This window comes from Saccopteryx leptura, chromosome 6 (genome assembly GCF_036850995.1).
Source record: "Saccopteryx leptura isolate mSacLep1 chromosome 6, mSacLep1_pri_phased_curated, whole genome shotgun sequence".
Classification (NCBI taxonomy): domain Eukaryota; kingdom Metazoa; phylum Chordata; class Mammalia; order Chiroptera; family Emballonuridae; genus Saccopteryx; species Saccopteryx leptura.
The window spans coordinates 143,982,601-144,004,447 of record NC_089508.1 but is presented as its reverse complement, the minus strand read 5'-3'; the positions used below and the strand labels follow the sequence as shown (position 1 = coordinate 144,004,447).

The 21,847-nt window shown below is 34.2% G+C and overlaps 1 protein-coding gene across 5 annotated transcripts in view; it reads right to left on the bottom strand.

Annotated features, from left to right (window-relative positions):
* The window catches only part of PNPLA8 (patatin like phospholipase domain containing 8), a 56,956-nt gene that overhangs the window by 21,320 nt on the left and 13,789 nt on the right, over nt 1-21,847 (bottom strand). For all 5 annotated transcript variants that reach the window (XM_066341769.1, XM_066341764.1, XM_066341768.1 and 2 more), the window contains exons 4-8: nt 16,455-16,606; nt 12,216-12,310; nt 8,805-8,976; nt 3,287-3,344; nt 882-1,076 (exon numbers count right to left, since the gene is read on the bottom strand). In XM_066341769.1, coding sequence (XP_066197866.1) covers nt 882-1,076; nt 3,287-3,344; nt 8,805-8,976; nt 12,216-12,310; nt 16,455-16,606 — 672 coding nt within the window. The remainder of the gene's footprint in view (nt 1-881; nt 1,077-3,286; nt 3,345-8,804; nt 8,977-12,215; nt 12,311-16,454; nt 16,607-21,847) is intronic.

Here is a 21,847-nt window from a genome sequence, read left to right as displayed (position 1 = left end):
CTTGAGAGAAGGAAAAAATGGGTAAGTCAATGAGTCTATGTAACAGAAAAAGAATAAATCACTACAAATAATATTCAACTTTATATGTCATTTAGTCACAAATTTTAAAACAGTATAATTACAGAAAGCATCTGTCACTTAACATCTGCAATCCTAGTTCAGTTACTCAGCCTTTCTTAAGATTTTAAATTTTTTATTTATCAAATGGAAACAACTCTTATCTACCTCATAAGCAGTGATGATGAAATGAAATAATGCAAGCAAAGGACTACATAAGTGTCTGGCACATAGCTAACTTAAGTGTTTACATTATCATTTTATTATATTCTCTTTTTCAAAATGTGAACACCAAGTGTAAAGTATAGCAGAGGAAATATAGTCATATTATAGTAACTATGTATGGTATCATATGGGTACAAGACTTTTTTGGGGGGATCACTTTTAATTTACAATGTTGTACATATGAAACTAATATAATAGTGGATGTCAATAATAACTGAAAAAAATATTTTTTAAATGACCACCAAAACTGTTAAACAGTTTAGGTTCTGCAATTTTAGGGACTGTGTTTCATTCTTAATTTTTATCACATTTGGAAAGTCTACTACTTCATTTTTTCTATCAATCAAATGTTCACAATTGGCTATGAATTACATTATATAAAATACAAAAATATATTTTCTAAAATATGTTCTTTAAGCCAGAAGGCTTGCTAAAGAAAAACAAGCAATAAATGAAAATACCTTGTACTGCACACCTGCCACATGGAGACATGAAGAAGAACATGTCCTTGGTTGGTTTTCTGTTCAGTGACATTTAATAAGTGGTGATTCTTTTTAATCATGTGAAGTTTTAAAAAGCAAGCCAGAGACACAACTCACCTGATGAAGATCATTTCCCATTGCATACTCAGCGAAGTAGCCGGGAGCAGCAGACGAGGCTCTGATGGCCTGCCACAACTTGTACTGACAGCCTCCCAAATAGTGAGAGTTGACTCCAGGAAAATGACCATAGTTTCTGAACACAAAAGCCTTTGGTGTTATTCCTCTGTTTACTATGGTACTTACTGCAGCTACCTAGTAAATTACAAAGTGAACAATATTCATTGTAAGCAGCAATATTTGGGATAGGTAAAAATTAAATATTATTTCAACAAAAATCCTACAACTCTACCCATCAAGATACATGTAAAAATAACTATAATGTTAAGCAACAGGAACTGGATCTTTTTAAATAGGTATTTCTTTATGAAGAAGTAGATACAAGGACTGAAATAATTTCGAGAAATATAAGAGAATATAAGATATTTTTGACTGCATGATTTGAAAGTATTTAAAGACATTGAAGAAGGCATAAATTTATAGATCTTATAAAATAATTGATACTGTAATAGTAGCCATGAATAAAAACCACCTAAAATACACTATTTTCACAATATAATTTACTAATAACTAGTCTTTGTTTCTATGCTCTTTGAAATATGACTTTACTAAGACTATAGAAACTCTCAAGGCTTTCTGATCATAGTTAATAATTGGCAGCCAAGTAATTTTTTTTTTTTACTAAAAAAACTAACGTTCATCACCCTACGTCTCAGATTTTATCAATGTCACCTGAATTATGTGCTATATTTATAAATGGTCTGAAATATAAACTTAAGTAAAAGATACAGAGATGGCCAAAGCCCTACCAGGGGCCTGTTTACTTTGCTATTATATAAACCAAAGGCCATATCCCAAGTTCCTATGAGTGATTCAACTATGTCTCTAGGCTACTGTGATTAAGAGTTGGCCATATACTATAATACTGAAGGTCTTTTTAATTAATTCATATATAGATGGCTGACTTAAGAAACATATGGGTGGCTATTCCCTTTATGAGTGAATTACTTTATAAGGTGGCTAAAGTTCCCTCACACCCACCCTATTCTTTATTACTTCAAGTTGGCAATTCTCAGAATTTAAGAATGAACAAGAAGTCCTGAAGGTACAGGGGAGCACATAAGAGGTACCGAGTGCATCCTAGGTTCCTCTCCACAAGAACTATGTGCCTCTGACTCTCACAGCTTCTAAGGCCTGCATGGTCAGGTCCACATACCACTCCAACCCCAATGCACACTGCACTTGGATCCTCAGGCTCTAGTCTTCCGTAACTCTTCTTGGTCCTGCATTTCTCCAAAATTCCTTCTGAACCGGTCATTCCCTTGGCCAGGAACACTCCTACTCATCAGCCTTCACACTGAGATCTCAAATCTTATTTCCTGGAGTAGGCTTCGCTCATGTCCGTATAAATACATGCTTTCAGAGAACTGTTCTTATGCTCCATAGCACTTACTTCAGGATGCTGTATCTCACTTGTGGGACTACTGATTAACGCCTACTTTTCCCTACTGGACTATCAACTCCATGTCTGCATTTACTCACTAATGTATCCAAAATGCCTAGCACAATTATGGCACATTTGGTGCAGAATACCTAAAGTAGAGATAAAAATAGGAAAAGGCAAGAGTGAAGGAGCAATAGAGGGAGCTGTTTTTGATTTTTCATAGTTTTAGCTTGTTATCCAAAAATAAATAAAAGCTGTACAGAATTATAGGTGCAGAAATCCTATTCCTTAATCAAGTAACAAATATTATCAAAGAACACAGAATACAATACTCAGACATGTGTTTCAGACAAAATAAAGAGAAGTCATGCTAAGACTTTTTTTAGTTAACAATAACATTTTTAAACTTGGGATTCCTTTTGTATATTAATCTAATATATATCTAAGAGGCATATATAATTTCTTTTAAAAAATCTAGAAGAAAATACCACAATTTTTCTTAAATCACTGAATTTGATTACCCTCATAATTCTTCCTTATTTTTAGTCTTGTCTTTCATGTTATTAAACTACTGTACTTTTACTATATGTAAAAAAGGTTGAACCTGGAAACGCTGAGGTTGCCGGTTCAAAACCCTGGGCTTGCCTGGTCAAGGCACATATGGGAGTTGATGCTTCCTGCTCCTCCCCCCTTCCCTCTCTCTCTTTCTCTCTCTCCCCTCTCTATAATGAATAAATAAAATCTTAAAAAAAAAAGTAGTAAAAAAAAAACAAAACAAACAAACAAACAAAAAAAAGGTTGAAGAGTCACAGCCTATATATTCATAGGATAGTTTATATAAGAAATCGATATGATCTATTAATGAGGTTCCTAAGAAATTTTCTGTTTAATAAAGGGCCTTCAGAGTAAATGTTTTCACCTGACCTTCATTCCAACTAGCTGTTATATACTCTAAACTTACCTTAGGGCATGCGGAGTTTCTTGCCGTTTCAATCATTAGTGAAGATCCCATTCTATCCCTTAATAAAGGAGAACGAATAAATTATATCAAAATATTATCTCCTAACATCAGGGAACAAAACCAAATTAAAAAAAAAGCTTAAGAGTCTCTTGGAGGTTCAGCATCCAATCAATGTACATGAAACAATGTGGTTATTTATTCATTTATTTTAAATGTTCATTTTATTGATTTTAGGAAGAAGAAGGAAGGGAAGGATGGAGAAAGAGAGGGAGGGAGGGAGACAGTAATCTGTTCCTGCATGTGCCCTGACGAAGGATCGAACCAGCAATCTCTGCACTTCTGAACAATGCTCTAACACAATCGAGCTCTCGGCCTGGGGCTGTGATTATTTACTAATGTCTGATTAAAACTGCAAGTAACTACAGTTCTAACGGAGGGCAATTATTAAAGGCTGCAGTATCTGGGAAATATGTATGGAGGTGCAGCTTGAAAAGGACACCAAAACATGGCAAAGTACCACTTCAAAGTTAGGACACAAACAGGAGAAAGTTATCACATAAACAGAAAAAATCTGTTAACAGTTTCCAGGGTCCTTCTGACAGAATAAAGCAGCTGTGTCAAGATAGGACTGCAGAATGGGTAGGCTAGTTACAGAGTAATACAAAAACCAGATCAGGACATTTAGACTTTAAACTTATTTTAGCAATACAAAGCCAATGTCACCCCCACGAAATGTTTATTAGGCCATCTAAGTAAGCAGTTGAATTACTGCAACATTATAGAAATGTCCTTGGGTAGCAATTTTTCCATTATAGAAGAATTTTACTTCAGTATAGATTTCTTTCTGACTTAAAAATTATGTTTTTCCCTTATAGTAAATATAAAGACTATGTTTTTTATTTTTAAATCATCCTGCCTCAATAAGAAAAATATTTTTCTAATGGCATTTTTTTTTCAAATAATACTCATGTTTCTCAACTAGAATGAATTCATGCTAATTTGTAGAATGTACAAATTAAGTAGTGATCTGCCCTTCACAACCTGTTAAAATTATCGATAAAAATATTTTCTCACACGAACAAGGTCTTTCTTTTTCCCAACCTGACCTATATGCTCCTTCTGCGTGAAGAACAATAAAATGTTATCCTTCTACAGGTCTTTCACTTGATTTTGCCATAGAATCTTGCTGTAAAAGTGGGAGAGAGATCCTGGAGCATGCTGCTTTTGTATTTTAAGCAAAGTTTACATTCATTCCCACTTTGTTCAAACCTTGACTGTACTAACAGAATGAAAATGCATTAGTGAATTAAGTTATAAATATAAATTCAAAAAGTAAGAAACACTTTATTTCAGAGACATGTCAAAATATGAAAAATAATGTCAATATTCCTAGACTCTGCTGAAGCTGTAATTAAAAAGTGCCTCTAAAATAACACAAAATCATTATCACAGTAAATAAACCAATACCTATAAAAATGATCTCAATAACCAATGGGAGAGAAAAAAAATGACCAAAAAAGCTAGAGAGTAGGTGTAGTAGAGCAAACAATTTGCCCTAGCAAAGTCTTTTCATTTTAAACATCTCAGGTATTAATTTTAAACTTGGTTTGTGTTAAGTAAAGTTAAACCATACACTGCAAGGTATAGGAAGATTTATTTTTTGAGTTCAGCTTCTTTATCAAGAAGTGCAAATCGATGTTACAGCACAATGTCTATGCACACTCATTAGAATGACTAAAATAAAAAAATACAACAAATGCCAAGTGTTATAGCTTCATAAGTATGTGGAGCAACCAGAACTTCCATACGCTGCTGACAGGAATGTAAACTTACACATCCATTTTGAAAACTGAATATACATATGCTTACACTATATGACAGAATGATTTCACTCCTAGATATGTACTCAGCAAAAATGCACACATATATTCACCCAAAAACCTATTCAAGAAGGTTCAGAGCAGCATACTCATACCAGCCCAAACTAGAAAACACGTGCACGGTGTTTCCTATGTCAACTTGACTGGGACATGGGGTACTCAGATATCTGGTCAAATATTACATCATTTTGGATATCTTTGTGAGGGTGATTTTGGATAAATCTGACATTTAAGTCAACAGGAGGATTTGTTTGAATTAACCTAATGATAGATTTCATTACGAAGTTTGAACTATTGTTTAACAATTTTAGACTTGTGGCTTTCTCTCTTTGGTTTGTTTGTTTTGGCTTTTATTTCTCTGCTACACTAGTTTGCCATGTAGCAACTGCATTGTGCTTTGTAAAACATTACAATGAAGAACAAGAAAACTTTTGGAACATCTATTAGTTTGTAGTAGTATTTCTCTCTAGGTCTCAGTGATTTAAATGTGACCAAGACTTCTGTACTTTTTCACAAAATTTTAGCGGGTTTTCCAGGTGATTATTTTGGGTGAGTGTCAAAAAGAATTTATGGTGTATTACAATCAATTCATTTTAAATTTATATGTATATAGTAATAAAAATAAACAAATACATAGATAAATGTAAATAAAATAAACTGAGGCTTGGTAAGCACTTTTGTACTGGGGCTTCCCTTTTTGAAACTCTGAGACCACCATTACAAGATGAAGTCCACAATAAGACTGACCATGTGGAGAGACCAACCATCCTAGCCATCTCTAACGAGCTGGTAACTGCCAACAGTCATGTGAGTGAGTTTAGACAAGAACAGAAGAAACACCCAATCAAACCACAGAATCATGATACTAAGTCATTGTCATTTTAAAACACTTGAGTTTTGGAATGGCTGGTTTTGCAGCAAAGGTTGAATGAAAAGGTAAGGAAAAGAGAAAACAATTGACCATATTAGAAAATTTATCAATGTTGTGATTAAAAATAAAGAATCCCTTGAAGGAGCATAGTGAAATAGAAATATGCAAACACATGAAGATTCTGATGAGCAACAAAAGGAAAAAACATTTTATAGTACACAGGCTGGTTTTATAATAAATTTTAAATCTTCATTTAAAAAACCTTACCAGCAGTGGTGGGATTCAAATAATTTAAAAACTGATTCTCTGCCCTAACGACCATTTAAAATATAAAAAAGACATACCTAAAGGTAGTTTATTATTTCATGTACTTACCACTTAAGAACAATAGGAGGTACACAAAACTAGATTATAAGAAAGTTTAAAATATTAATGAAAATATTAAATAATACCTGACAAAAAAAAACAGTAAGATTGTCATTTAAGATATTTCCATATTGCTTTTTGATTGGCATCCTCACTTGTAATTTTTTTCACCTATGGACAAAATGAACCTTACCACAGGTGCTTAGAATATGCTGTTGAGCAGACAAACGTTAAGAAAGAGTAAGGAACGTAAATTTGTGATTTCCACATTGGGTGGCTGCCCAGGTGCCCACCTTAGAAAGAACCATGATTACAAGTGCCATTTTAACAACCGGTTCACAGAACTCAACCAAAAATTAGCTATTGGTTCCGCTAAACTGGTGCAAACTGGCTGACTCCCACCACTGTTTACCAGTACTATGACTTTACGACTTCATGAAAACTGAGACATATTTTTTAAATACACACAAAGGAAGACCCCAAAATAAGCAATGAATAATTTTAATGAATGGGAAGATCACTCAATTGAAAAGATACCATTATTGCAAAAATAACTGCTACATTTTATGTAATTTCAATCAAAATACCAGTGGGATTATGTTTTTAATGTAATTAAAATAATCTAAAATTCACTTGAGATAAAATGAAAATAGAGAACAGATTTTTGAAAATCAACAAAAAGACTAAAAGGATCAATAAACAATTTGGGCAAAAAAAGTTTAAATCAATAGAGAAAAAAAGAAACTTGGACATAAATTCTAATGTAGATTAATTTAAAATATGATAAAGTTGGTGTTTCAAATCGGTGAAAAAAAAAAGGAAAAAGTACTTGGTAAAAGGTACAGGGATATTTGCAGTAATACTGGAGTAAAAAAATAAGTCCGATCCCCTTATGATACATACTAAAATAAATTTCAGATGACAAGAATTAAAAATAAAATAATTAAATCCTAAGACTAAAAAGTTGTACTTGATTTCAATGTAGAAAATACTTCTCAAACATAAAAGCAAAGTTAATAAAAGAAAGTTGCTGGCTGGGTGCTTCAATGGATAAAGCCACATCCCAGTGTGCCAGAGGTCACAGGGTCCACCCTGTCAGGTAACACTAAAAATCTCATTAATTAAAAAACATATTTTCAACATAAAAATATTTTTAATATATTTACAGTATAGTGAGAAATATTCTAAAAGGAAATGAGGAAATACTATGTCTTTGAAATTCACACACACACACACACACACACACACACACACACACGTAAAATCCAAACATAAAATAATGTTCCAACTCATCAATAGTCAAAATGACGCAAATTTAAAACACCAGTTTAAAAATCCCTCAAACTGACACAGCTTTAAAATTAAAATGTTTGGTGTTCATAAATATTTCATGAAATGGAAATACAAATTGATGCTGATGGGTGAATAAATTGGGATAACTGTTTTGAAGCATTTTTAAAACACGTATACTTTCTGACCTAAAATTTCACTCTAGAAATTTACCTTAAAGATATAATTAGAGATTTAAGTAGAGATGTAGAATGTCCAGTTAAAACTTCATTTTAAACTGTAAAAATATTTAAAAAGTAGACATTTTCCAATAGGGAATTTCTTAAACAAAAAATAGTACGTCCATAAAATAGGACAGCTAGCCTTTAAGACATGCCTCAGAAAACACTTAATGACATAGGAAATCCATCATGATAAAGTGCTAAATAAAAACGCAGGATACAAAATTACAAGTGCAATACCATCACAATTTTGTGAAGGGGATAAATACACATGGATATTCAGAACCCCATACATACACACACTTATTTATCTCTAAGAAACTATAGGAAAAAATACATCACCAAGTAGGATTATAAGTTATTTTCACCATTTTCTTTATATGTTCTCTATTTCCTATATGATTATTTTAAAAATACATTAGCATTGGTCAATAATTGTGCTTCTTATACACTGACCTATACTGAAAACTCTAGAGCTCTGAATAATGAGATTGTGAATGATTTTATATTTCTAAATTATGCTTCTATTTCTGGAAAGTGGAAACAATGGCTTTGTTGTGTTTTGAAAAAAAATGTTTAAAACTTAGTGTTTTAGAGAAATATTTGTTGATGACTTCTGAGAAAGACTAATATGGTAAGTAAAAACAATAGGATGCAAAATAATTTATATAGAATACAGTTTCAGTTTTTAAAGTCAATTGCAACTTTTACATGTAAATTTCACATACATAAAGTTAAGTGACTAAAACAGATTCACTAAAATATTTATAGTGATTATCTTTAACTAGTGGGATCAATAATTTAATATTATACTTATATTACTCAGCATTTTCAAATTACACTATGTACATATTACCTAGATTTTTCAAAAAAATAATTATATCACTTACTTAAGAATATTTTCCCATATCTGGCTGTCATAAAATGCATGGCTCCAGCTCATTTTGACTGTTCCAACAATGACATTTTGTGAAAACACATCTGTTCCTAATTTTCGATAAAGTTCCTCACATTCATCCAGGGGCATATGAAATAATCCCAACATGAATGCTAATATAGCACCTGAAAAAAAAAATCTTTAGTTTCTCTCAGTGTTGATGTCAAAGCATTTATAAGATCACCTGAGTCACAGACCTGGTTAAAACTCGACCTTTGACACTTTCAAACTGTGTCACCTGGGACAGACTACTCAACCTCTTAGAGCCCCAATCTTTTCATCTATAAAATAAAGGTAATTACAACAACTAAAAGTTATAAAGTTCTTTTTTTTTTTTTTTTTTTTTACAGAGACAGACAGGAACGAAGAGAGATGAGAAGCACCAATCATCAGTTTTTTGTTGCGACACCTTAGTTGTTCATTGATTGCTTTCTCATATGTGCCTTGACCGTGGGCCATCAGCAGGCCGAGTAATCCCTTGCTCAAGCCATCGACCTTGGGTCCAAGCTGGTGAGCTTTGCTCAAGCCAGATGAGCCCACGCTCAAGCTGGCGACCTTGGGATCTCGAACCTGGGTCCTCCACATCCCAGTCTGACACTCCATCCACTGTGCCACTGCCTGGCCAGGCATTTATAAAGTTCTTATATCTGCTTTATTTACTAGTCTTTATACAAAGAGCTTTATTTACTGGGCTTCACTAAGGATACATAAATGGTAATCAATGAGGATTATGACAATTTAAAAAAATATAAAAATCTGTCATTTTAACACTACATTAAATAATATATAATTAAGATATTGTGGGCCCTGGCTGGTTAGCTCAGTGATAGAGCATCAACCAGGTGTGTGGATATCCTGGGTTCAATTCCCAGTAAGGACACTCAGGAGAAGTACCCATCTGTCTCTACCCCTTCCTCTCTCACTTCTCTCTTTCTCTTCCCCTACTGCAGCCATGGCTCAAGTAGAGCAAGTTGGCCCCAAGCACTGAGGATGGCCCCATGGCCTCCGCCTCAGGTGTTTCTAAGAAGAGTTCAGTTGCTGAGCAACAGAGCAATGCCCCAGATGGGCAGAGCATCTCCCCCTAGTGGACAGGCCAGGTGAATCCCAATGAGGGGCAAGCTTACTGAATAAACAAACAAAAAAAAGATACTGGGGAAGAGAATGTCATTTCTAACCTTAATAAGTTCCTTAGTTTTGGTCACAGAATACAGTGTATTTGACAACCAATTCATTAAAATAATTACTCTTTCAGGTTGGTCCTGAGAACTAATGTAATCAAAGAAATTAGGTCTCTGGAATGTCCTTTTAAATAGCTATTCCCCATCCTAGCTGCAACTGGTAGGACACACTGCCACCTAGTGTACCTACTTAACTGGCCTAACACTGCACTAACAGGAGAAACTGGAGAAAGGTTTGGGGGTGGGAAAAGGGTGGGACAAGGCAAAGAGGTATATAGCATCACTGCTTACTTCAGATTGCAGAGAAAAAACACAGAAAATCACTTTCATAATTACTGTAAGTATTTTATTATACTTAGTTTTATTCTAGTAAAGGGTAAGAGCTTATATTTTAAAATTCACTGTATGGCATAACTATATAATAGAAAGTTATTTTTCAATTTGTAGGAAAGTTGTAATTAACACAAGAAGTAACTTGCCAAAATATTAGGTTCTTTCAAGTAGAGCTAATATAAAAATGAGAAGGTATTAATCTAAATTTCACTGAACTAGTAATGACATTACCCTTGAATTAAGTATATTTATTAACTTTATAATAATTATAAGTGAAAAAAATTTCTACATTAGAATACAAAATATAGAAAAAAATTATAAATACTGTATTATAAATTAAGTTTAATGTAAGCTAGAAAGCAATGGAAATAATATATTGTGATTAATATAAAAATATACATATTATATGAACGAATATTCTACTCCATGAGTAAATCTCTGATTTAAAATTCTCTTTGAGCACCCACCCATAAGAATAGTGCCAAAGCAGAAGTTACCTTGTAGACATGCATAAATGTTAGAATTGCTAGGGTGAGTCTAAAATGTAAAAGAAATAGGGTAATAGTTCCAAAACAAGTACCAAAGAACACTCACCCTGTGAAATGTCTATTTACGAAGTTTCCATAGTTATATCAATTTGGGATATACACAACATTTTCCAATTCAGAAAAGTCACAATACATTTTTAACATACCAAAAGATCTCGGACATACCTCTTTAAAAAAAAAACTGTTTAACTTCCTTTAACCCAGTACTTTCCAAATTTGCTAACACCCTGAGGAATCAGTGTTCAGTGGAACATCACAGGAGTCACTGATTCCTTATGTTTTTGAGTCATCCCTGTGCTCTCATTTCGTTTTCATAACAAGCATCAATTGGCATGTCCTTTGGGAATTTTTGTCATGCTTGACACAGGTAATATAGACAAATCATATGATTTTTGTTGCTAGTAGTCTTTAGAACTACTACCATAATTCAAAAAATAAGAAAAATAGAATTTAAAACCTGTGAAGAAATTAAGATTAATTGTAAAGTGAGAAACGATTAGATCAAACAATAAAATATATAGCCAGGATCTACAGTCTTAATGGTCCTCTGGGTTACCTGGGAGGTAAGCAATAGCACTGGGTATCCTGAGAGACTTGAGGTGCTGGGGGGGGGGGGGGTAGGAGAGGTGGTGGTGGGGAATAATAGGTGAGAGAGCTGGCATAAGAAAATAGACAAACAAACAGAACAGAACAAAAATTCATCTGATGGTGAGTCAATAAAAACTAAGAAATTATTTCGTATAACTGTATTCTAGGTTGCCAATTTCTTCTATACAAATATGAAACTGTAATTTTAAATGTGTATCCACTATTAATACTAAAAATTGCCATTAATAAACATGGATTCTCACATTTATCAGTTTAAATTCTGGCTTCAAACAACCAGATTAGTGAAAAATGACAGAAGCATCAATTACTTCGCAGAGGGACACCTCTCACAAATAAGTGCAATTTTGTTCATTTTCAATATTCTGTTGGTTCAAGCACAATTTCTGAGTATCTACCTTCCTTCCATTTTATCACTTTCCATAAGGTGACTATACCATAAAGCAGTAACTCATAATTCATAACTTGTCAATGTGACTTATTTAAGAAATATTAGAAAATTCATTAAAAACTTTTTTCTGAATGTTAACTTATTCTCAATAAATATTTTTAAAAGTTCGTTAAGCAAAACAAAAGATTATTCATCATCAAAACATGAAATTAATACCCATCATTTCAAAGAATGATTTTGAACATAAGTGCTTAATGTTCTTTTCTTAATGCAATGCTAGGATGTACCATCTCCATAGTAATAATCACCTGTGCTTACGCCACAAATATAATCAAACAGTTGGTGAACTGGCTTCTGAGTAAGTTCAACCAATTTTCGCAGTGTCTGAAGAGCAACCAAACCCCTACAGAAAAAATAAGGCAAAATGAGAATTCCTGTTTCAAGAACAGTTAAGTTACTGAATAAGACAATCCTAAAAATTGCTTTTCTAGCTTATATGGTAGCATGAAAACCAGTAATATAATTTAGCATCAGTAAAAGTTTGTTTTTAAGGTCACCTTGGAATATCCAACATTTAAATAATGGTACAAAACCTGTACCATAGCTGCATATTTTAAAATTTATACTAGTATCTATACTACAAAAATACACCAATGTAAGATTTAAAAAAAAAAATACTCCAACTGTGGGGGGAAAAAAAAGTAAAATAAAATACAAATACTCCAACTGTGGAAAATACTTAAAGCCTCTACTCACTAGTTTGGGGATGCTATATATTGGTTCCTTCTCTCAATAACGTTGTTGGTCACCTCTGCTTCTATATAGTTTTGTTTTATATATTTAGTCATGTTTTTAAGCTTTTATTCATTTTTTTTTTAATTCTCAACAATCTTAGGAAATGCTGTACTTTAAGTATGTGTTAATTTATGCTGCTGACTTTATTCATTTCTGGATCCTTGCCAATTCAGGGTGTGTATAACAGGTTCACAATTCTTTTTTAAATTTGTTAAAATTTATTTAATTGTAGTTGACATACAATATTATATTAGTTTCAGGTGTACAACATAGCAATTAGACACTTATTTAATTATTAGTTTCAGGTGTACAACAAAGCAATTAGACACTTATTTAACTTACAAAGTGATCACCCCGATAAGCCTAGTAATGTTATCTCACACCATAAAGTTATTACAGTATTATTGACTATAATTCCTATGTTGTTCTGCATATCCTCATGATTATTTTGTAACTACCAATTTGTACTTTTAAGTCCTTTTATATTTTTCACCCAGTTCCCCAACCCCCTCCATGTGGCAACCATCAGTCTGTTATCTGTATCTATGAGTTTGTTTTGTGTGTTCATTTACTGTTTTTTAGATTCCATCTATAAGTGAAACCATGTGGTATTTGTCTTTGTCTGACTTATTTCACTTAGCATAATACCCTCTAGAATGTGGATAATTCTTAACACTAAGAGCATATACAAAAATAATGAAACATAATCCCAATACAAGGTGTGGGGCAGAGAAGTCCTGGAACACAATGGTAGTCATTTACCACAAAATAACATTTAGAGTGCCAAACTGTGCTTCGCTACTACTAACAGGCAGTCATCAAAAATACTGTAAGACACAAGTAGAAAACCAAAAATGCTGTTTCTGTGGGGTTTTTTTTAATTGCAAGAAGTAATGTGGATTTGAAGAGTGGTAAGAGAATTTAAAATGGCTTATAAAAGAAACATATGAATTCAAGGTGAGACATGAAAATTTAAAGATAATGCTGGATAAAATATATTTAATAATGTGACCACCATTACTTATAAAACAGAAACAAAACATGCACATGTGGTATTCACACACATAAAAAGATTTGAATAAAAATAATCCTGAAATTCTGAGCTTTGATGTTTGACTTCATATTTTTCCTTTTTTTTCTCCCAAGTTTTACTCATATAATGAGAAAGAAAACTATTTTTAAATGCTCTGTGTATAAATTAACTCAGGATAAATTTTAAAATAAATATATTTGCCAGCTTGGTTCTATATATCATACCTAACACTGTACCAGGCTTTTTCTTACACAACACAGAAAATAAAAAATAAGAATTATTTTTCTTACAGGCCTTCATGTTATTCCTTTCAACATAAATTTCTCATTCTGGCTGCTTTCTCACATTCCCCTAAACCAAGGTTTCTCAACAGCAGCAGTGTTGACATTTTGAGATGGATAATTCTTTGTTGTAGGGGCTATCCTATGCATTATAGATACTTAGCAGCAACTGTTTTCTTCTCACTGGATGCAAGTGGCAGTACCCCACTTGTGATAACCAAAATGTCTGCAGACACAACTGTCTTCTAGGGGGAAAAGTGCCTCCAGTAGGCAATCCCTGATCTAAATCTACCTTCATACTAATCCACCTCTAGGTTTTCACATATATCTTCACTCCAATTTCCTACAACTATCAAAACCCTCATTCTAGAAAGTCAAATACTTATTGGTCACAAACCTCTTTTCACCATATCTCCCTCACTCTAAGCAGATATTCGACTGTTCTTTAACGTCCTTTCAGATCTCGACTCAAATGTTATTTCAAAAAGAAGCCACAGTTATGTTCACTCTTTGAAATAGCACTAATAGCACTGTTACTCTCTAACACTTTAACTTTTTATTTTCTTCATAGCGCCTATTATTCAATAATTTTTTTTTCTATTTGTTGTCTCCTTCTTTATTTTTTATTTACTTATTTTTTTTACAGAAACAGAGCGAGAGTCAGAGAGAGGGATAGATAGGGACAGACAGACAGGAACGCAGAGAATCATCAGTTTTTTGTTGTGGCACTTTAGTTGTTCATTGATTGCTTTCTCATATGTGCCTTGACCATGGGGCTACAGCAGACCGAGTGACCCCTTGCTCAAGCCAGCAACCTTGGGTCCAAGCTGGCGAGCTTTGGTCAAACTAGATGAGCCCACGCTCAAGCTGGTGACCTCAGGGTCTTGAACCTGGGTCCTCCGCATCCCAGTCCGATGCTCTATCCACTGCACCACCGCCTGGTCAGGCTCTTTCTTTCTTTAGAATAGTAGGACCAAGGGGACTTGATTTTGTCTGTTTTGTTTACTCAGTGACTTCAGGATCTAAACCAGTATTTAGAACAAGGTAGGTACTCAATCAATACTTGTTAGTTGACTCAATGAATGACACCACCCCTTCTAACTCCCCTGAACTTAATGGCAGAGAGGACTGCCTCTTCCCACTCCTTAGTGAAATTCCTTACTCACTTAACTGCCACTCTCTCTATTTCTCCTCACTTGGAACCAACTCTATGAATTAGAATGATTCTGTCCAATTCATTACCACTTTATCACATGAATGATGTCCACCTTCCTGAGTTATTTCACTTCACTAAGAAAGATTCAAAAGATCTTCTTCTAAGACTTTTCACTCAATCAATTCTATCTTCATTTGCCAACTAAATACTTCTATTCAATATATGGATGTGTGACACCTTACATTTGACATATCCAAAACAGAATTCTTTCTCAATACCAGTCATCTCCTCCCGTATCCCTGCAATTCTGTCCCAGTCATCCCATGGTTTATACGTAAGAGTGATCTCAGCCTATTTTTTATTATATCCATTCCTGCTTCTGTTAAAAAAGTTTTTACGTATTATTCCTTTCTCCTGCTTCCCACTTGCCACCATCCAAGACTGGTATTTTACTGTCCTCTACCTAGATCATTAAACAGCTTCCTTATCTCATCACTCACTCCTCCCTTCATATTAAAGGACGTGGCTATCATAGAGGACTACAGACAAGAAGATAAGGGTAGTACTTGAGCATACAGAAGAGTAATGGGCACAGTAGGTAGAATGAAGGCACAAAGGTAAATTAAATCTGAGAACAATACACAGGGTATGTACTATGAATCTAAGAGGAGAGATGAGAGGGAATTGGAACCCAGCCTAGAAAATCTGGGGGGAATGTTCATAAAACCAGGCCAAAGATTCTAACCAACAAGTGGAAAGAAACTAGACAAACTAAGACAGAATAAGCAGCACGGCTGGATTGCCAGTAGTAAGAATGGAGCTTTACGGCAAAAATGATCTTTCTGAACTAAGAATGCGTTTAATAGTTCTGGCATAGCACCAGAACTGGCCTCTGCAGGGGAGGGTACAGGGAGTCGGAAGTTACTGAAAGAGGCTCCTTTTATAACCATCGCTTTACCAATGATCAGCTGACATACAGGCAAGATAAATATAGAAAAGCGAACATTATAAAACATTGCCAAGATTTTAAAAGAATCTTGGTTGATAAGCTATCCTACACTACCAAAAAACAAAACTAAAATATAACTACTAGGTCAAATTAAAATAAAAGAAAATTCAAGTATGTTAAAGAAGCTTTGAAATTGATCAAGTAAGAAAAAATATTTCATGTTTTCTTTTAAAAATTTGATTTTATAATAATATAATTACACTGAATTAGTTAAAATAACTGCTAAGGCTGAATTGGAGCTACAGTTTTTAAAAATCACAATCCTAGTCTTACCTTGTTCCTCCACCATCAATTGTGAGAATTCGGATTCCTCTTCCTTTCACTGGATCCACATAGCCAATTAAAGCCAAAATTTCTCTAACTGAAGCCTGAAGAGTTTCATCCTTCATTTGTCTCAATCGTAATAAAAAAGGGAGAATTTTCTCCTATGAGAAAAAAGATTTTTTGCTGCTTTTGTCAAATCAAGAGTGAAAATGTATGATTATTTTTAAGCAACAGGTGTAAACCATCACATGAAACCAAGCTGCCATGGTTTATCACTCTCTCAGTAACCTTAAATGAGGCAATAGTGTCTGACATATTAATGTCAATTAATATCTAGAATATATTTGTCCTAATATTTTGGTAAAAAAATTAACCTCTATCCAAATATTTCCTTTGAATGGTGCAATGCTTAGCAATTAAGAGAAAATGTAATTTGCTTAACATAAATTTACAAACTATTAATGTTACAACAAAAGGTTAACACTATACATTTTATACAATATTTTGTCCAAAGTTAAGATGAACCTCCTTCACAGTAATTATTGGAAATTAAATTTGCTATTAAAACAAAAAAGAAGCATCTTGTGTATAATGTACAGGAGATACAAGGGCAGCTCAGAGTGAAATATGAACAGAAGTGAATAAATTAAATTAAAAGGCAAAGGCTGACCATTACAATTAAAAACTAGTTTAAACAAACCTGGGACTTTAAGATTTTAAGCATTCAACTTCATATTGTTGATCAGAGGCAAGAGCTTAAATTCTAAGGTTCTCTGTTGAGTTTACCAAAGACTAGAAGTCTAGGTTCTGTGCACAGAGCATCACATCTGGTCAGTAAGTAGCCCAGACTTAAGGTTTAAGGAAATAATTGAGAAACAGCTACAATTGTACTGTATGACCTCCAGTAAATCAAGTAACATCCTAATGTATCACTCATTTTGTTTCTTTTTTTATAATAAATCAAATGTATAATACTATTCTAAACTTTTTCAATTTTTTTTTGTTTTGTTTGCCCTGGTTTATTGTTGAGCTCCAAAGCCCCACTAGAGGAACCTGAGCAATGGTGGAACATGAAAATATTAATTTCCACTCTGGTTAGGACAGAATAGTCTCTCTGTAAGAATTAGAAAGGCTTGATTTTTTTTAAGTCTTTTTTTTTTTTTTAAGCAAGAGACAGACAGGGACAGACAGAGACTGTTGCACTTTAAGTTGTTGTGGCACCTTAGTTGTTCACTGATTGCTTTCTCATATGTGCCTTGACCACAGGGCTCCAGCTGAGCCAGTGACCCCTTGCTCAAACCAGCAACTTTGGGCTCAAGCCAGCAATCTTTGGGCTCAAGACAGTGACCATGGGGTCATGTCTATGATCCCATGCTCAAGCCGGTGACCTTGCATTCAAATGGTGACCTCAGGGTTTTGAACCTGGGTCCACCATGTCCCAGGTCAATGCTCTATCCACTGTGCTGCTGCTTGGTCAGGCTAGAAAGGCTTGATTTCTTTTCTTTTTCTTTTGTGACAGAGACAGAGAGAGAGACAGATAGTGACAGACAGAAAGGGAGAGAGATGAGAAGCATCAATTCTTCCTTGCGGCACCTTAGTTGTTCATTGATTGCTTTCTCATATGTGCTTTGACCGGGGAGCTAGAGCAGACCAAGTGATCCATTGCTCAAACCAGCGACCTTGGGCTCAAGCTGGTGAGTCCGTGCTCAAGCCAGCGACCTCGGGGTTTTGAACCTCTGCGTCCCAGTCTGAAGCTCTATCCACTGTGCCACTGCCTGGTCAGGCAAGACTTGATTTTTTAAAATGTGCCATCTGTTTTAAAGCATAGAAATGCTGCTAAAGCAAAACAAGGCAGGAGAGGCTAAGATTCTGGAAAGAGGACAACAGTTGGGAAGTTTATAAACTACAGCTTTTATTCCCTTGAAGCATTTGCAGAGTTGGAGAAGAAACTAAATATTGAAAAACTGGGTTTGGTTCAGACAGAGGAACATAAATGGAAGACAGAGAAACCAGTCGATCATTCAAAATGGGTTTGGAGCCACAATCATTCAGTCTCAGCGGTTTGGAGCCATAAAAATTAACCTGAAGGGCCTCAATCACAGGCTGGTTTCACCTCAAGATATTTGGTGGATTCTTTAACTATGTGCTGTGAGAAGTTAAAGCTGAAAAACTTTGGAAATGAAAGTGTAATTTTTTGTGCTCTTGAGATTTTATAGCTCAAGAGGGTAGTGGTAGTGGTGGTAGAGGACACACCTGGCTCTCAACTGCAAGTCCTAAAAAAATATGCCCTAAAAACAGGCAACTAGAGGTCTCACCAAATCATAAACCAGCCTTCACCCAGTTCTGATCCATACTGAATTAAGGTCATCAATGCCCCCACTCTATGTTTCAAGCAGAGAACAAATAAACTCTATATTTGGAAAACAAAATTATTAGCTATAATTTAGATCCTAAACAATTTTAACTCATAATATTCAGCATCCAGAAAAATTATACGTTGTGTGAAACCAGTACCAAATGCTCAAAGACGAACAGGTGATCCTGATATGACAAGTACCAGTAAAATATATTAAAATAACAAAAATAAAATTACCATCCCCAAACTTCATATACCTAGGAATTAATTTTTTTTTAATCTAATGGAAGATGTGTAAGATACTGACACTGAAAATTTTTAAACATTGATTGCTCTGGTCTGAATATTTGTGTCCTCTCAAAATTCCCATGTTGAAACCCCTGAAAATAATAGTATTAGGAGGTAAAGCCTGTGGAAGATGCTCAGGTCATGAGAACAGAGCTCCCACGAATGGAATTAGAGACCCCTTGCCCCTTCTAACATGTGAGGACACAGTGAGAAGGCACCAGCTTTGAACCAGGAACAGGATCCTCAACAGAAGGTGATCATGCTGGCACCTTGATCTTGAACTTCTGGCTTCTAGAACTCTGTGGAAATGCATTTCTGTTGTTTATAAGTTACCTATTTGGTATTCTGCTATAGCAGCCCAAATGTATAATACTAACACACAGTGAAAATAAGGACACTTCAAATAAGTGGAAGAATATACCATATTCAAGGTCTAGAAGGTTCAATATTAAAAAGATTCAGTTCACCTCAAATTACTCTATAGTTACTGAAATCCTACTATGAATCCTGCCCTCCCCCACTGATTTGAGAGAGAGGGGCAGGGAGAGAGAAGAACTGACTCGTCGTTCCACTTAGTTGGGCACTCATTGGTTGTTTTTCCTATGTGCCTTGATCAGGGATTGAACCCATGACCTCAGTGCGCTGGGATGACAATCCATCCACTGAGCAACCTGACCAGAGCTCTTCTTCTTCATTTTTTTTTTTTTTTTACAGAGACAGAGAGAGGGTCAGAGAGACGGATAGATCAGGACAGACAGAAACAAAAAGAGATGAGAAGCATCAATCATCAGTTTTTTGTTGTGACACCTTAGTTGTTCATTAATTGCTTTTTCATATGTGCCTTGACTGTGGGCCTTCAGCAGAACGAGTAACCCCTTGCTCAAGCCAGCGACCTTGGTTCCAAGCTGTGAGCTTTGCTCAAACCAGATGAGTCCACACTCAAACTGGCAACCTCGAGGTCTTGAACCTGGGTCCTTTGAATCCCAGTTCAACGCTCTATCCACTGTGCCACTGCCCCCTCAGTGGGCTGCTTCACTTTTAAAAAAAGTTTATATATAAACTGATTCTAAAATTTATATGAAAATACAATGTACCTAGGCCAATATTAAGAAGAACAAAGTTGAAAGATTTGTACTATCAGACAGCAAATTTATTACAGTTACAATAATTTTTGCAGTATAGTATTGGAGCAAGGATAAGTATACCAATGGAACAGAATATGGTATCCAGAAACAAACTCATATATAATCACCTGATTTATGACAAAAGTCCTTTCAATTATGTACTTAGTCAACTGTATGTGTATTAAAAATAAAAAATCATGACTCCTACCTCACATAATATAACCTAATTTATTCTAGATGAATAGTAGATATGTGTGAAAGGTCACACAACAGAGTTTTAGAATAAAACAGAGGAAAATATTTGGAGTGTCTTAAACACGACACAAATATTAACCATAAAGAAAAATATTTATAAATTGGACAATATTAAAATTAAAAATATCTATATGTCAAAGACCATTAGAAAGAATAAAAAGGTAAGCCAGAGTGGAAAAATATATTTATAATATATATGTATATTGTATATGCATATAATATATAGGGAGATTTTCCTAATTAGTAAGAAAAAGCTGGTCAACCCAGTAGAAAATTACACAAGAACTAGAGTATGAACTTCACAAAGTATACAAACGGCCAATAAACACTGCAGAAAGTGCTGCACTTTACTGTTACCAGAGAAATACAAATTAAAGCTACAATTTAATATCACTAAACACCCAACGGAATTGCTAAAATAAAAAATATATATATATAAAGTGTTGGAGGAAGTAGAACAACCAGAAGGCTCATAAATTCTAGTTAAAGTATAAATTGGTATGAGCACTTTGCAAAACCACTTGGCAGTTATCTAATGAAAAGGAAAATGGGCATACTCTGTGACCAGGAATACTACTCTTGGGTATATACCCCAAAGAAGTGAAGTCATGTTTTCCGAAAGATACATTCCAGAAGACTATTCCTAAATATTCCTAAACTGGAAACTATCCAAATGTCCATCAACAGTAAAATAAATAAATATACTGTTTTATATTTATACCACAGAATACACTACAATAAATGAATGTTCTATAGCAACACTCACAATATAGAATGCTCTAGCAAATACATGTGTTGAGTGGAAAAAAAAGAAACAGAAAAAAGCACATGCTGTACCATTCCATTTATGTAATATGTAGAAAAAGGCACAACTAATCTACACTGCTAAAAATCAGAAAAATTGGTCAATCTTTTTGGAGATAGTGATTATAAGGGGGCATAACGGAGTTTTTGGAATACTGGTAACATTTTTTTTTCTTACACTGGGTGGTGGTTTAATACATGTGTTCAATTTTTGAAAATTCATGGAGCTGTGTACTTACGTTTTTTCTACATATATTTTTATAATAACTTTTTTAAAAGATACATAAATAAGCTCGAGGGAGTCCCTACTAGTCAAAGTTGAGACAAATTCAGCATTTTAAAAAAGAGAGGGGAAAAAAAATGATTACAGAAACTGAATTTATTAAAAACTGTGAGTTCGCAATGAGAGCAAAGAAGAAAATGCCAAAAACTCCTGTCATCATTGAAGCAGCTTTTAAAGCAACTCTTTACTTTGAAAATTGGTAACTAGAAAGAAATCAATCATTCCTCTTGCTCTTTCTGGAAAACTGGTCTTTGAAAATAACCAAATAGTTTTAGTTGGTGAAGGAAAACTC